Here is a 12,561-nt window from a genome sequence, read left to right on the forward strand (position 1 = left end):
CTGAAATTAAATACAAACCAATGAGGTTGCAGGAAAAGCCAAGAGTACCTGAATAAGTTGTAAGGATTTTTAATGTTTGCAACAGTCTTGTGTGTATTACAGTATTGTCCTCTGATTGACAGAGACTATGATTTAGGTGAAAGTGAGGACTGCAGATGCTGGAGATCAGAGTCAAGATTAGAGTGGTGCTGGAAAAGCACAGCAGGTCAGGCAGCATCCGAGGAGCAGGAAAATCGACGTTTCGGGCAAAAGCCTTTCATCAGGAATGCGGCAGGGAGCATCCAGGATGCCTGAAACATTGATTTACTGTTCCTTGGATGCTGCCTGACCTGCTGTGCTTTTCCAGCACCACTCTAATCTAGACAGAGATCAGGATTTTCCTAATCCTGACAAAAACAGAAATTGCTGGAGAAACTCAGCAGGTCTGGCAACATCTGCAGAAGGAAGAGAAAAGAGTTAACATTCTGAGTCCAATGACCCTTCATCAGAACATTCTGACTTGAATTGACTCAGTCAAAACATTAATTCTGTTTCCCTCTCCACAAATGCTGCTAGACATGCTGAGTTTCTCCAACAATTTCTGTTTTGGTTTTGCATCTCCAGAATCTGCAGATCTTTGCATTTATTTTCCTAATCCTATCTCCTGAGCAGCTTCTACAGCTGTCTCCTTCACCTTGCGAGTCCCTTTTGGGTGAACATCATTTATGACATGTTGGCAATTGTCTGAGGGGCCATCACTTCTGCATATTCAGTAGGTTGCAGTTGTGCTGGAAGAGTCAACCGAATTGTTCACTAATTACAAACAAGCAACATCTTAGATTTGTTCCCCATTCTGTGCTGATTCAGGCCATCTCAGATGAGCCATTGGATCTGGAAAAGTTGTCATGTTGGGGAGCTTTCATCTTTTGAATATGACCCCTCACACAAAATCGACAATATCAGATGTGGGCACAACGATCCTGTGCTGTGGTGGCCAAATAGCCAGTGGCTAGGCTAGTTCCTGAGGAGTGGGCACATTGGTTGAGTTGCTAGAAGGTTTCAAGAACACATGGAACCTGACATTGAATGCTTCCCACACTAAGAATTCATTGCAACCTCTGTCTCTGTCTGTCTCTCAGAATCTTGCAGACTGACCCTGTCTGAGGTTCAGTGGTGTCATCGAGTCATAGAGATAGACAGTACAGACAAAGACCCTTCAGTCCAACTTGTCCATGCAGACCAGATATCTTAATCTAATCTACTCCCATTTGCTAGTACTTGGCCAATATCCCTCTTAAACCCTTCCTATTCATATACCTGTCCATATGCCTTTTAACTGTTGTAATTGTACCAGCCTCCTCCACTTCCTGTGGCAGCTCATTCCATGCACACACTACCCTCTGTGTCGAAAGGTTGCCCCTTAGATCCCTTTTAAATTTTTTACCCTCTCACCCTTAACCTATGCCCTCTAGTTCTGGACTCTCCCACCCCAGAGAAAAGACTTTGCCTATTTACCCTATCCATGCCCCTCATGATTTTATAAACCCTTTAAGAAAACCTGAGATCTAATGGCTTCTTATGTTCTCTTCCCCACTGAGCCTGTATCCATGGCATCATCAATCACATGGGCCTCGTTTCCTGGTAGAAATGTTTATTCCAACTCCATTCTACCTTGAAATTAAGTGGACAGTTTAAAGTGTAACTATTCACAAAACTTGACATTCCTAGCATCTCTGTAGCTCTTGCACAGCTGCTCAGACTGTTCCTTACAGGTGAGAGTATCTTGTACTTTGTTCCCAATCAGACATCCTGCCCCTCTGCCATCAACTTTAATTGTTACAAACCAAACCACCAGGCTCATTGTCAGCAGAATTCAGAAAATGTCAACAACTCCTTTATTCCTCAATTTTTAGTCTTAAAGATGTTTTACAAATGAGAGATTTTTGAAACTAAAATGTTGAAAACTGCCATGATCTTTAAAAATGAATCTGTTGTGGAATCTTAGAGCTGTCTTTTCCAAATGAACTATTAACTTGGAGCTTTGCGTTTTAAGGAAACTAGGGATATTGTAACAAACAGAAGCAGGAGAAACTCAGTTGATCTAGCAGCATCTGTGAAGGGGAAAAAAAAGCTAATATTTCAAATCCAGAACTGAAAGCAACTAGATGAGGGGGAAAATATGCTGATGATGGGGAGGCTGGGGGTGTGAAATGAGTGGTAATAAATGGGGGGGAGAGAGAGAGAGAGAGCGAGAGAGCGAGAGCGAGAGACAGGATGTACATGTATTTGGAAAGGCAAGGACTGATTCGGGATAGTCAACATGGCCTTGTGGATGGGAAATCATGTCTCAGAAACTTGATTGAGTTTTTTGAGGAAGTAACAAAGAGGATTGATGAGGGCAGAGCTATAGATGTGATCTATTTCGACTTCAGTAAGGCGTTCGACAAGGTTCCCCATGGGAAACTGATTAGCAAGGTTAGATTTCACGGAATACAGGGAGAACTAGTATTTGGATACAGAACTGGCTCAAAGGTAGAAGACAGAGGGTAGTGGTGGAGGGTTGCTTTTCAGACTGGAGGCCTGTGACCAGTGGAGTGCCACAAGGATCGGTGCTAGGTTCTCTATTTTTTGTCATTTACGTAAATGATTTGGATGCGAGTATAAGAGGTACAGTTAGTAAGCTTGCAGATGACACCAAAATTGGAGGTATAGTGACCGCGAAGAGGGTTACCTCAGATTACAACAGGATCTTGAAAAGATGGGCCAATGAGCTGAGAAGTGGCAGATGGAGTTTAATTTAGTTAAATGCGGGGTGCTGCATTTTGGGAAAGCAAATCTTAGCAGGACTTATACACTTAATGGTAAGGTCCTAGGGAGTGTTGCTGAACAAAGAGACCTTGGAGTGCAGGTTCATAGCTCCTTAAAAGGGGAGTCACAGGTAGATAGGATAGTGAAGGAGGCGTTTGGTATGCTTTCCTTTATTGGTCAGAGTATTGAGTACAGGAGTTGGGAGGTCATGTTGCGGCTCTACAGGACATTGGTTAGGCCAGTGTCGGAATATTGCATGCAATTCTGGTCTCCTTCCTATCGGAAAGATGTTGTGAAACTTGAAAGGGTTCAGAAAGGATTTACAAGGATGTTGCCAGAGTTGGAGGATTTGAGCTATTGGGAGAGGCTGAACAGGTTGGGGCTGTTTTCCCTGGAGCGTCGGAAGCTGAGGGGTGACCTTATAGAGGTTTACAAAATTATGAGGGGCATGGATAGGGTAAATAGGCAAAGTCTTTCCCCTGGTGTCAGGGAGTCCAGAACTAGAGGGCATAGGTTTATGGTGAGAGGGAAAAGATATAAAAGAGACCTAAGGGGCAACTTTTTCACACGGAGAGTGATACGTGTATGGAATGAGCTGCCAGAGGAAGTGGTGGAGGCTGGTATGATTGCAACATTTAAGAGGCATTTGGATGGGTATATGAATAGGAAGGGTTTGGAGGGATATGGCCCGGGTGCTGGCAGGTGGGACTATATTGGGTTGGGATATCTGGTTGGCATGGACGGGTTGGACCGAAGGACCTGTTTCCATGCTGTACATCTCTATGACTCTACGAGGGAGATAAAGAGGATAGGCAGACAAAGGGATTGTTGATAGTAAGCCAGGGAAGAAAAAAAAGCTGGAGAGCTAATAATGGGGACTGTGAGTTCTTGTAAATGGGTTGGCTGTACTGAAAGCCACCCATTGCATGACAGGACCTGGAGTGTATGGTAGGTAATAGACATGGAAAGAGGTGTTTATGCTGTAAACTTGATAAACCTGATGTTGAGTCCTAAAGTCTTAAATGTCCCAAGGTGTTGTTTGTCTGTCTTGTATTGAGCCTCACTGGAGCCCTGCAGCTGACCTGAGACAGATATTGTGCTGGACTGTTGCAGTTGAATATCTTGTTTGTGACTGATCAGGATTGAGGGCTGACTTCTCTTCCTATTTGTGACGATCTTGTGTTCCATGTTCCAGGTGCAGCAGAGAGTGGGAAGAGTACATTGGTAAAACAAATGAAGATTATTCACAGTCATGGTTTCACTGAAGAAGAACTTATAAGTTTCAAGGTAATTTTCAAAAAGTTTAATTGTTAAAAGTTTAATTGACCAAAGAGAAGGAGTAGAGATGGAAATGTGCTGCTGGAAAAGCGCAGCAGGTCAGGCAGCATCTAGGGAACAGGAGAATCGACGCTTCGGGCATTAGCCCTTCTTCAGTTTCCTGAAGAAGGGCTAATGCCCGAAACGTCGATTCTCCTGTTCCCTAGATGCTGCCTGGCCTGCTGCGCTTTTCCAGCAACACATTTCCATCTCTGATCTCCAGCATCTGCAGACCTCACTTTCTCCTCAAAGAGAAGGAGTAGGCCATTCAGCCCCTTGATTGCTCTGCCATTCAATCAGATAATGTCTAATCTAATTGTAGCCACAATTCACATTCCCAACTACCCTATAACCTTTTACCCCTTGCTTATCCACTTTTGCTTTGAAAATATTCAAAGACTGCTTCCATCACCTTTTTTGGAAAAAAGGTCCAAAGCTGTTTGTGTAAATCAGCAAGATTAAAGGGATATTGTCTCAAATATATTGTTATTCCCTGTCTTTCTTCAGTGCTCCCTTTTCATTTTGGAGCCAGTTCACCAAACGTTAAAACCTGGGCTGGTTATCACACTGGTGTAATAATTAATGCTTTTACAGTTAGTTATGTCTGATTAAAACAATAAGTTACTCCTCTTAGATAATAAAATTTAAATGAAATGTACGCACTAGGTTTAATGCTAATTATTAGTTCCACAATTCACTATACAGGTTTGCAATGAGATGGAAAAAATACTTGTCAGCTGTTTACTGTGAATGAAATTGGATGTTGCTGACAAGTATCTTAAAGTTCTCATTATCTTTCAAAGGAAGGGTGTTGGGAATTTAATATATCAATAATGTCTGTGATTAGTTTGTTCAAAATTTCCATTTCCAAATAGAAGCTTATCCAATGGACAGACCAGGGGAGAGTCCCTAGTTTATTGCATTGTGTGAACTTTCTTGTCTGTCTGCAGGATCGAGGGGAATGAATCATCGTTCACTGGGGAGTGGAACAAGGTTGTGGCTTGTCCTCTGTATTGTGAAGCAGAGACTTAATAGTTTTGTTGATTTTCATCAGAAGTGGTTCTCTAAGCCTGTTTTTACATCATTGACATTGTTTCTTCATGCCTTTTATTTGAAAACTGACAAATGTTTTTTGGTGTTGAATAAATTGGAATATTGTTGTCCCTATAAAGCTTGGAGCTGCATCAATGAATTTCCCCCAATTTAGTTGGTGTGTCTCCTATGAGCTGCTTCATCTCCTCAGCAATTGCTCATAGTCAGGATGTTGTGCAACTTCCTACTGTTGTTGGAATGTTATGGGGGTCTATGGTGACTGCAGTTTCCTCTCATTTTTAAATTGTGCACTCCTTTACTCTCTACCTCCTCAATGTCCCTATTTGAGGGAGTAGACAAAGAGCATATGTTATGTTTATTTATTATTTTGAAGCGTGTGTCACTCATTTACTTTTTTATATATAGAAAAGTTTCTTCTGTGTCCTCAAGCATTTGAGTGAGCTCTTGGGCTACCACCACCACCACATCTATATATTTATGACTTGGCTCAAGGAATGGAATTGTATATCCAAATTTCCAAATGACACTGAGTTAAAGCCACAGTAAGTTATTGAGAGATGTAGAATAAGTGAATGGACCCAGCTACAGATGGGTATAATATTCAATGTGGTGAATTGTAATGTCTTCATTATGGATCTGGCGATGCCAAACTGGAATATTTACTTCATGCTATGACACTAGGAGGTGTATAGGGGTAAAGAGATTTGGGTACTCATGTATGCAAACAAAAAAGTAAACTGTACAAAAATGCTAATAGAATATTGGTCTTTATTTGGTGATGATTGGAATACAATAAAAAGGAGATGATGCTTCCAATTCTATAGATCCTGGTCAGAATCCAGTTCAGGTCTTATAATCATAGAGATGTACAGCATGGAAACAGACCCTTCAGTCCAACTTGTCCATGCCAACCAGATATCCTAACCTAATCTAGTTGCATTTGCCAGCACTTGGCCCATATTCCTCTAAATCCTTCCTATTCATATATCCACCCAGATGCCTTTTAAATGTTGTAATTGTACCACCATTTCCTCTGGCTGCTTATTCCATACATGTACCACCCTCTGTGTGAAAAGGTTGCCCCTTAGATTTTTTAAAAGTCTTTTCCCTTTCACCCTAAACCTATGCTCTCTAGTAATGGACTCCCCCACCCCAGGGAAAAGACGTTGTCTATTTATCCTATCCACACCCCTTATGATTTATAAACCTCTATAAGGTCACCCCTCAGCCTCCAATGCTCCAGGGAAAACAACCCCAGCCTGTTCAGCCTCTCCCTAAAGCTCAAATCCTCCAACTCTGGCAATATCCTTGTAAATCTTTTCTGAATCCTTTCAAGTTTCACAACATCCTTCCAATAGGAGGGAGACCAGAATTGCATGCAATATTCCAAAAGTGGCCTAACCAATGTCCTGTATAGCCGCAACATGACCTCCCAACTCCTGTACTCAATACTCTGACCAATAATGGAAAGCATACCAAATGCTGCCTTCGCTATCCTGTCCTATCCTATCTGTGACTCCACTTTCAAGGAATGTTACATTAAAATTCTAGATCTTGGCCCTCTGAGGGTTTACATGCAGAATCCCCATGATGATACCAGTCCTCCAGGTTTTACATTATGAAAGAACAGAGTTTTGTGTCTATGTTTGCAAATGGCACTGAGTTAGGAGGCACAATGGATTCCTGTTGCAAATAGACAGAGTAAGTGAGTGGGTAAAAGAATGACAGGTAGATGGGTTTGCATAAAGCTAATTGGCATTCCCTGAGGTGAGAAGAATGGGGAATTCTGCAAGTCAGGCCCTTTAAAATTGAACATATCTAAGGGGAAGTGCAGTAAATGGAATAGAGGTACCATCTAATTGAAGGGGTGAATAATTTGTTTTTTTTAATATATATGTAACCTATTGACAGCTCTCAGCAAATCAGATGTGGTTCTGAAGCATATGAGAGTCCAAATCTGTATGGGTTGGGGGTGGTGGAGTGGGGTGGGGGGGGAGTGGTGGCAGGCCTGGAGGAAATGCTAACTTGGTTTGTTTATAATTGATTTGATTTTTTTTTGTTCTTTTCAAGACCTCATTCCAAATCCCTGACTCTCAGCAGGTGTGTGTGTGTATCTGTGTGTGTGTGTCTGTGTGTGTGTGTCTGTGTGTGTGTGTGTGTGTCTGTCTGTCTTATCTGAACAGTGCAAGAACTGGAGTGAGGCACATGGAGGGTTTGCTGTAACTACTATATCTTTGTAAGGAATATGTATATGGCAATACCTGGCTTTGTAACAAACAAACTATTTTACATTCCAAAACATTGCATTCAAAATAACTTTTTTATTTAAAATCAAAAATGTAATCGTTTCAGAAGAATCATTTTCTTTTCAAATTGTGCAGTTGGAAATAATGCAGAGAGCACTAGCAGAGATCTTTTCATGATTTGGTGTAAGGCGTGATCCCAAAGAAATATGTGTAGGTTAACAACCTGTGCTGCAGTAGGTTCAGTACATGTACAGCTTGCTCTGCTGTGCTTCACAGATCTCAGCTGTGCCTGCTAACTGTCTTGACATTTATCTGTCTCCTTGTTGCAAAAGTAAATATCTGTCAGGATTTTGTTTGAAAAGCTGTTTTTAAAAAAAATCTGTAAGGAAAATCTTGCAGCAACAAAAGTTCAGTTTCTGATTAACTTCAGGAGTCAATGTTTGAAACCGAGAAATTGCGAACAGCCATTCTGACCTTTTCTAATTGACTTGGATGTCTGCCCGAGATCAAAAGTGGATAATTTCCCCCTGGGAAGATATAGCAATTATAGCATGTAGCCTTAAAGGACATTGAAAGCAGAATACTGCACCCCTTGGATATCTTAATTCTCTTGTCTACTGTGAGCAATCCTGGCCACTGCCCAGATTACCTGGTCATTATTTACCCACTGCCCAGATTACCTGGTCATTATCTCAACTACTGTATGGGAGATCTTGCTGTGCCTATTTGGGCTGCTGCACTTTGTTAGAATTAGAATTCCTACAGTGTAGAAACAAGGCCCTTCGGCCCAACAAGTTCATACCAACCCTCCAAAGAGTAACCCAACCAGACCCATTCCCCTACCCTACATTTACCCCTGACTAATGGACCTAACACTATGGACAATTTAGCATGGCCAATTCACCTGACCTGCACATCTTTGGATTGTGGAAGGAAACCCACGTAGACACTGAGAGAATGTACAAACTCCACACAGACAGTCGCCCGAGGGTGGAATCGAACCCAGGTCCCTGGTGCTGTGCTGTGAGGCAGCAGTGCTAACCACTAAGCCACTGTGCCATCCCATTTTCTCCATTCTGTCCCTAAGCTTTTCTTTTTTAAAAAAATAATGCTCTTAGTTTCTTTTTAATGAGTAATGGGCTAAAAGATTATGGAGAGTGGGCAGGGAAGTGGATTTGAGGCAGAGATGAGATCAGCTGTGATCGTTTTGAATGACACAGTAGAGTCAAGGGGCTGAATGGCCTGCTCCCTGGCCTTCTCGTGTTCTGACTCCCCACTGCTGCCGTGGGCAAAGCTGGCTTCCTCTGGCTGCATTTGTCCAGTCATGGGAATGCAAATCAGCAAACCAGAAACACAATCCTTTTTAATCCCTGGCCTGCTGTAGCAGGTTTATGAATTGCTAGTGATGAATAGGTAGGGGGAGAACGAGCTGGGGGAGTGGGGGGAGCGGTAGTTATTTCAGTGGCTAATCTGCTGCTTTGAAATGTTTTGTGAGCTTCTAAAGGGAAGTGATTCGATCATCAATGATGGAGCTGGCTCTTGAATGTAGTTCCATGGAATTTTCGGGACAGGCAGACAGATTGTTTGATGTAACCAGCCTCTGTCATTGTTGATACTGTCCAGCAGGTTTCTCTACTCTGCTTCACCTTCCCTTTATTAGCTTCTCTGCTTTCCGTTTACCCAGCTTTAAATGTATTTACTGTATACTTTTCACTTCACCTGCCCACTATGTAATGGCATCCACATTCTTGCCAGTTTCTGGGTGAAGATTTTCCTCTTGAATTCTTTACTCCCATGCCTTTACATTGCTCTTCTGGGATAAAAAGAGGGAAATGGCTTTTCACTATCGTTCCTCCTCCCTCTCTTCACACTCTCCCACCTGCATGTCCCAACTCAAGTCCTTCACCAATGACACCACCACCCTCCCTCCCCAAACCCCCACACACCCCACTTTAATCTGTGAGGGATTAGATCTTTCAACTGAGACTGAATAATTTGTTTTTGTTTTTTTCCACCAGGATTAGTCACCTTTCCCTACAGTGTGGAAGTTGGGCCATACGGCACTGATACTGCCATAAATGGTCTACATCAATGGAAATGGATTTCTAATGGGAGTAGTCCCAAACTGTGTATGGAAGAGCTGACAGTCAGGGATTTGGGAGGATTAAGGATCATAACTTGGTAGCTACACCTGTCAGCTGCTCATAGATTGAACAAAAAATTCACATCATCTTCTGACTCTATTTTTCTCCGTGTATGTGTGTGTCTCTGTCTCTGTCTCTATTGTGTGTGTGTGTGTGTGTGTGTGGTGTGTGTATGTCGGACTGCCTGTACCTCCAACTGTACGTACTCAACACCCTATCCCACTATACCTGTTTTTCTTGACTGACTGACTGATTCCTACCACATTTCCCACACACCCCCAACAATCCCCCCACAACCACACAGAAAAACAAGAGGCTCTGTAACTGTGCTAAGTATTAGTCAGAATGTGCTGGTGTATTTGTGGAATTGAGGAACTTGTTCAACAGCATTCCAAGTCATATTAACCTTCTAACTTCCATCTGTTTACACTCCTCCTGCCTTGCACAGAGCTGTGTCAATTGAATTATTTCAGCCAATTTGAACTGGTAACTTTGTTTGAAAAGTGATATACATACAGTAAATCATGCCTGGACTTCGCTGAGGAACAATTACCGGAAACTAAATTTGAAACTGAGCTGCAAATAGAGATATAAGAATACATAGCTCTAAGCTTGGTTTAAGAGCTAGGGTGAAAGTGGGAGGAGGGGGGGAGGGGGGTTGTGGGAAGAGAGAGAGAGAGAGAGAGGGAGAGGGAGAGATGTCATGAGGTGGAGAAGTTTAGGGGGATATTTGGAAGAGAGGTAATGGGAGTGTGGACCAGACTCCTGAAAGCACAGCCTTTGTGATGTTAATGCATTGGAAGCAGTTCAGAGGAGATTTACTAGACTAATATCTAGAATGAGCCTTAAGAGGAAGGGCTAGACAGGTTAAGACTGTATCCCCTGGAGTTTAGAATGGTCAGAAGTGACTTAATTGAAACATATAAAATCGTGAGGGGATTTGACCAATTGGATGCTTCCTCTTGTGGGAGAATGTAGAAATTGGGGGTCAGAGTTTAAAAATAAGGAGTCGCCTATATAAGACAGATGAGGAAATGTTTTTTCTCTGAGGGTTGGGAGTCTTTGGAATTCCCTTCCTCGAAAGGCAGCAGATGCAGAACCTTTCAATATCTCCAAGACAGAGGTAGACAGCTTCTTGATTACAAAGTGGGTGAATGGGAGATGCACAAGTGTAGAGTTATGGCTAAAATCAGATCAGTGGGCTCAAAGGTGGCCTACCTTTATTCCTTGTCCATTTAATGGAGCAGCTAAAGCTGTGGATTTGTCAAAATGCATCCTACAGTGCAACATATAAGATTCTTAATGGGGTTGACAGACAAATGCTGGGAGGATATTTCCCCTCATTGGAGAGTCTAGGACCAGAGGGCATAGTCTCAGAATAAAGGGGTGCCAATTTAAGGCTGAGATGAGGAACAATTTCTTCTGAGGGTTGAGTCTTCGGAACCCCTTGCCACAGAGGGCTGTGGGGTCAGAGTACTTGTGTATATTTAAGGCTGAGATAGATAGGTAGATTCTTGATCAGTCGGGGAATGGAGGGTTGGGGGAACATGCAGGAAAGTGGATGTGAGGAATGTCAGATAAACCATGATCCTACTGAATGGTGGAGCAGGCTTCAGGGCCTGGATGGCCTATTCCAGTTGAAGGAATGCACAGGTATCAGAGCATTGTAAAGAAACTGATCAATGGACAGGACCTTTTTTTAATAACAGGTGAAATGTGGTTGAAGCTAGCTCTCTTGATGGTTCACTTGGTGAATGGACTAACAAGCATGGAGCTAAGTTATATGGACAGAAGAGTGAGTCTGGGATGATCCTATACTGATGAGGAATATCAGCATTAGCTTCATATTCCTGGTTCTCAGACCCATGTCCCTTGGCGTATGTCTATGTTGTAGCAGCTCACAATGTATGATAACTTCTTAATTGGAAGGCCATTCGGTCCATCACCTTCACTCAGATGGTCCTAAAGTAGCCCTATTCGGTACCCAACCATTTGCTGAAAGAGGATTCGCAGGAGTTTCTTCAAGGGCTCATGCCTGAAACGTCGATTCTCCTGCTCCTTGGATGCTGCCTGACCTGCTGCGCTCTTCCAGCAACACATTTTCAGCATTTGCTGGAAGACTCCAGATTCCTGTTCATTTGTCCCAAGGAAATCCATTCCATACTTTGGGCAACTCTGTATCCAAGGAGTTTCCGAAGTGTGACCTTTTTTACTAGTTTGATCCTGTTTCCCTTATTCAAATCGGACAACTGAATATTGAGAGTTTGCCTGATCTATGTTCCATCTTTTATACATTCCTTGTAACAGCTGCTTTAATCAGCTTGATTACTGCTTTTTGCAAGGTTCATGAGCTTGGTGATGAGTGAGGGAGGATCGAGTTGGTGTGTGGCGTCTTCCACTATTAAGCTAAATTTTTAACTTCACAGATGTTTCAACAACATTTTCTTGTTTAAAATCAAGTGGAAACTGTGAGCACCCTGCATTGTTAGTGGGGGAAAACACCAATGGGAAGTCTACAAGAGTGAAAATGTATAGCTGCAGTTTTTATACCAGGACAAAAAGCCAAAAGAAAGTGTCCTTTCACTGTTTTTGGTCCTCACCCCTCAAAAAGTGGTCACATTGAGACACCATACACCTCCGCTGCACTGATTCATTGCATTTTTGCAGCACCTCTATTCCTTACCCCCAACCCTTCCCCTTGCCCCTCCCAAAACTCCCTCACCCGAACTCTTTCTTTCTCTCTCTCTCTCTCTCGTCTCTCTCTCTCTCTCGCTCTCTCTCTCTCTCCTCTCTCTCTCTCTCTCTCTCTCTCTCTCTCTCTCTCTTCCCCCCACCCCGTCCCCCAACTCTCTCTCTCCCCCCCCATCCCCAACTCTTTTTCTCTCTCTCTCTTCACCCCCCCAACCCCAACTCTATCTCTCCCCCCCCCCCCCCCAGTCCCCCAACTCTTTCTCTCCTCTCTTCCTCCCCCATATCCCGAACACGTCTCTCGTCACTCTTTTTTCTCGACTCTC

The 12,561-nt window shown here is 42.9% G+C and overlaps 1 protein-coding gene across 3 annotated transcripts in view; it reads left to right on the forward strand.

The window, feature by feature from the left end:
- Window positions 1–12,561, forward strand: part of gnav1 (guanine nucleotide binding protein (G protein) alpha v1) — a 124,199-nt gene that overhangs the window by 1,164 nt on the left and 110,474 nt on the right. For all 3 annotated transcript variants that reach the window (XM_043714994.2, XM_088000715.1, XM_043714996.2), the window contains exon 2: window positions 3,983–4,074. In XM_043714994.2, coding sequence (XP_043570929.1) covers window positions 3,983–4,074 — 92 coding nt within the window. The remainder of the gene's footprint in view (window positions 1–3,982; window positions 4,075–12,561) is intronic.

Source organism: Chiloscyllium plagiosum, unplaced genomic scaffold (assembly GCF_037043375.1).
Source record: "Chiloscyllium plagiosum isolate Xiang-an unplaced genomic scaffold, Cpla_swu_hap1 HiC_scaffold_25, whole genome shotgun sequence".
Classification (NCBI taxonomy): Eukaryota; Metazoa; Chordata; class Chondrichthyes; order Orectolobiformes; family Hemiscylliidae; genus Chiloscyllium; species Chiloscyllium plagiosum.